The 4,073-nt window shown below is 51.8% G+C and overlaps 1 protein-coding gene across 1 annotated transcript; it reads left to right on the top strand.

The window, feature by feature from the left end:
- The first annotated feature begins 579 nt into the window (after positions 1 to 579).
- On the top strand, positions 580 to 3,383 carry RPL29 (ribosomal protein L29). The gene is made up of 4 exons (XM_042019597.1): positions 580 to 683; positions 859 to 903; positions 2,197 to 2,261; positions 3,128 to 3,383. Exons 2-4 carry the CDS (start codon positions 867 to 869, stop codon positions 3,263 to 3,265), a joined length of 240 nt encoding a protein of 79 aa, XP_041875531.1. The 5' UTR covers positions 580 to 683; positions 859 to 866; the 3' UTR covers positions 3,266 to 3,383.
- Positions 3,384 to 4,073: the final 690 nt, after the last annotated feature.

The raw sequence follows: 4,073 nt of genomic DNA, 5'->3' as shown, positions 1-4,073 counted from the left end.
GGTGGAGGAGGTCAGACACAGCACAAAGCCCCGCACCGTGCCACGTCTTTGCTGGGCATGGGGGGGTTTCGGGGCTCACCGAGGTAGCACAGCCAAAGCTGCCAATTGTCTGAAAGTAAACAGAGCCGTTCGCGGCCTCTGGCGCTCCACACAAATAAAGATGAACGGCATTGAATGAACCCGCCGCGAGGAGCATTGCGTGTATTGCCCGAGCGTGGTGGAACGCGCAGATAAACTGTGCCCAGATGCCCACGGGGCCGGGGGCCTCAGGCTCCGGGCAGCGCCCCGCGCAGGGCGGCCTCGGCTCCCGGCTCCCCGGGCCGGCAGAGGCCATGGTCGGGGGGCATGTTAGTGGGGGGACCGTGTTGGTGGGAATCGTGTTGGTGGGGGAACCGCATCGCCGAGGGACCGGGGTCAGCCACGTCGCTGGGAGTTGCGGGTCCTGCCGCGGCGGGGCCCTCCCGGGGGGGAGCGGCGGCAGCCTCAGGTCCCTCCGGGGCGGGAGCGGCGGCCGCGGCAGCCGGGACGATGTAGGCAAAGAGCGGTGGTGCGGGAGAACTACGGGGAGGCTGCCGGGCGGAACTACAGGACTAGGGGTTCCGGCCGGGCCCGACCCCGATTCCCGGCAGCCCCCGCGCTGCTCCCTCTCTTCCGGTCCGGCGGCGGCGGCGAGCGCGGCTCCGGTGAGGGCGGCCCCGCATCCGGCACCATCCGAGTCCATCGGGGCCCATCCGCGGGCCGGGCCGGGCCGGGCGGAGCGGGGCGGTAGTCGGGGCTCGGGGCCGGGCGGGCTCTGTGCGGGAGCCGGGCGCCCCTCGCCAGCCCGGCCCGGCTGAGCCGTGTGTGTTTCTCCCGCAGGTGCGACCATGGCCAAGTCCAAGAACCACACCACGCACAACCAGTGTGAGCGGGGCGGGGGCCGGCGGGGATCCAGGAGGGTTTAACCGGGCTGGGACCGGCGCGGTGATGGCAGCACGGTCTGCCCGCGGGTTTGCAGCGAGATAAGGTGGTGCTGCGCAGAGATCGAGTGGTGGGGTTTAAAGGAGTGTGACAAGAGTCGGGATTTGTTCGGGCTCAACATAGAATTAATATGCTGGCAGAAAAATAGAAAGTTTTACGTTAGAAAACTGGGGGTCGGCCTCTTCTCCCATGTAACCAGCAGCCGGACGACAGGACACAGCCTCAGGCTGTGCCAGGAGAGTTTTAGGTTGGACATCAGGAAGAATTTCTTCACAAAAAGGGTGCTGGAATGGGCTGCTCAGGGAAGCGGTGGAGTCACTGTCCCTGGAGGTGTTTAAGGAAAGACTGGACGTGACACTTGGTGCCATGGTCTGGTTGACACTGGCGTTGGGTCATAGGTTGGACTTGATGATCTCGGAGGCCTTTTCCAGTTTGATTGATTCCATGGTGATCATCACCGACTGAGCAGGCCTAGGGATGTTCTGCAAGAGCAGGTAGTGACAGGACACAGGGGAATGGTTTTACACTGACAGAGAGTAGGCTTAGGTTGGATATTAGGAAGAAATGCTTTCCTGTGAGGGTGGTGAGGCCTTGGCACAGGGTGCCCAGAGAAGCTGTGGCTGCCCCATCCCTGGAAGTGTCCAAGGCCAAGTTGGACAGGTCTTGAAGCAACCTGGTCTGGTGAGAAATGTCCCTGCCCTTGGCAGGGAGGTGGAACAGGATGGTCTGTAAGGTTATGTCCAACCTAAACCATCCTGTCATTCTGTGATGTTACTGAAAGGCTTCATCCCTGGGATCCTGTGCAATCCAGAGATGGCCACAGTGATTAAATAGTTCGTGTTTGGGGTCTTCTCACCTGTGCTGTGAATTAGCAGAGGTCACGAGTAGGTTCTGCTTGGTCCTTCAGAGTGGTGGTGCCCTCTGACACTGACCACAAGTGCTTGAATTTATTCATGACAGGCCTTGCATGGTCCTGGTGGTGTTGTCAGTGTGTCATTAGTTAATGAGCTGCCTGAAATCTTTGGGTTGGAAGCTTGTGCAGTGGCAAGAGCACAGCATGCAGAGGGATGAGCGTAGAGGTGTGTTTTTAATTCAAATGTAGTTTGGATAGGAAGGGTCCGAAAATTGTCTATTCCACATCGTTTTGATAGTCAAGTACACTTAAAAAGAAATGAATGCAGCTGCTTAATAGTTACAGAAACTGTAATTTAATTAATTGTCTCGTTTTCCACATAGCCCGTAAGTGGCACAGAAATGGCATCAAGAAGCCCAAAACCCATAGATACGAATCTCTCAAAGGGGTGAGTATTTCTATTTGCTATTCCCAGGCTGTTGAGTTGCTGAGACTTAACCATGAAAAAAATATCCAGAATTTGTATTATTTTGACTGACACATTTTTTGCAGACAGAGCTCTGTTCCAGGTGGTCAGAACCATTGTGGGGTTCAGTTGTTTTACTTACCTGACACACAGCTGGGACCTTTCTAACCCACATGAAATCTGCCCTTGTATGTCTGTAAAACTACATTTTAGTTAGTGGCCAGTTTTGTCCCTGTCCTGCTCTGGTGGCTGTCACTGGGTGCTGTTTCCAGTAAAACAAACACTTGCCAGTGAATCCTTCCCTTCCCTCTCCTTCAATATTTACTGTCTGTACTAATCCAGATAATTTCACTTAAAAAATAAGAGGAATTGGCATTTCTGGGCAAAACACATGAAAGTGAGAGTATATTGCTTTTTCTGAGGTTATCCAAATGATATAACAGGATCTTTTCCCCCACTTGAAGTGAAAACAGGACATTTTGTGTTTGGGGAGGGAGGTTGTGATTTTATTTGCTTTGTAGATGTCACGATCTACAAAGCTTTTTGGAAGTGATGTAAAAATTTGTCTTCTGCAAAGCTCAGTGAGGGTTCCTCCTGCAGCTTTGCTCATCCTGTTCTTTCAGCATGTTTAGTGCTGGGGTTTGGGATTTCTCGTTTTATGGCAGTTAAGGAAAATAGCTATTAAAGCCTGGTTGCAGGTGCCTAAAATAATTTTGTTGAAAAATCAGAAAAAAAAGTCTGAACTAGTCACAGCCAGCATTTGAGAATAATTGGAACAATATGGAGCTATAAATGTTTTTATCTACGTCTCTTCTGCAACGTGGCTTGTTTTTCCCTTGTTTTTATAGGTTGATCCCAAGTTTTTGAGGAACATGAGATTTGCAAAGAAACACAACAAAAAGGGGCTGAAGAAGATGCAGGCTAACAATGCCAGGCAGGCAGCTCAGCAGGCTGCTCAGCAGGCTGCTCAGCCAAAAAAGGGCTGATGTGATTTAATAAGAAGAACCAGTTTTCTTACTGGCATGTGTGTTACAGCATTTTTTTAAAATAAAATTGTATGTAACAAAGTCTTCACCTCCTGAATTTGAGGAGAGCCCTCCAGAAGCCTGGTTTGAGTTGTATTTTATCCTCCAGCGGTGCATCAAGCCTGTGAGTAGTGATGCAGGGGAGCCTGACTGGCTGGTAGTTCCCTGGATCCTCCTTGTGCTTTTGAAAACTGGGCTGACATTTTCTTTCTTACATACCGTGACTTCAGTGATAATTCCTGGTGGTGTTACAGCAAGGTGAGATTTCCAGGGGCCTGTTACGTGTCTGCTGCTTTGCTGTGTGGGTAAGGTGCTTACACCTGTTGGAATCCTGAGCAATGGGAGGGTAAGGAGTGCTGGCTGTGGTGTTGGAGACCACAGGAGTTTCTGTTAGAGTTGGTGTGTGTTGTATCCTGGAATACTTGTAGATATTGAAGCATTAGTGGAGCTACCCGTGGGAATGTGTAAGGTTTTAGGAATATACAAAATACACGTTTTTTTCATAGTGACTGATTTTAGGGAATGTTTTTCACTCCAGTAACAAAAGTCTGTCTGATGAAACGTGCTGGCTTGGTGAGATGAGGAGAGTAACGTGCAAAATCCCAGGAGGAGCTGAGCCCTGGTTTTGCTCCTGCTGTTGTGTACATCAGGAGAGGGCTTCACTCTCCAGGGCCTCCTCAAAGCTGGCTCAGGCCGTGCTTTCCACTACTGGCATGAGCCCCCTGTTGGAATGCGACCAACTGTTCTGAAATCGCAGTTCCAGCGCTTG

The sequence above is a fragment of the Corvus kubaryi genome, unplaced genomic scaffold (assembly GCF_017639235.1).
Source record: "Corvus kubaryi isolate FWS band 111438036 unplaced genomic scaffold, C.kubaryi_AGA036_p1.0 124, whole genome shotgun sequence".
In the NCBI taxonomy this organism is placed as follows: domain Eukaryota; kingdom Metazoa; phylum Chordata; class Aves; order Passeriformes; family Corvidae; genus Corvus; species Corvus kubaryi.
The sequence above is the reverse complement of the archived record's forward strand: the minus strand, read 5'-3'. Positions and strand labels throughout refer to the sequence as shown.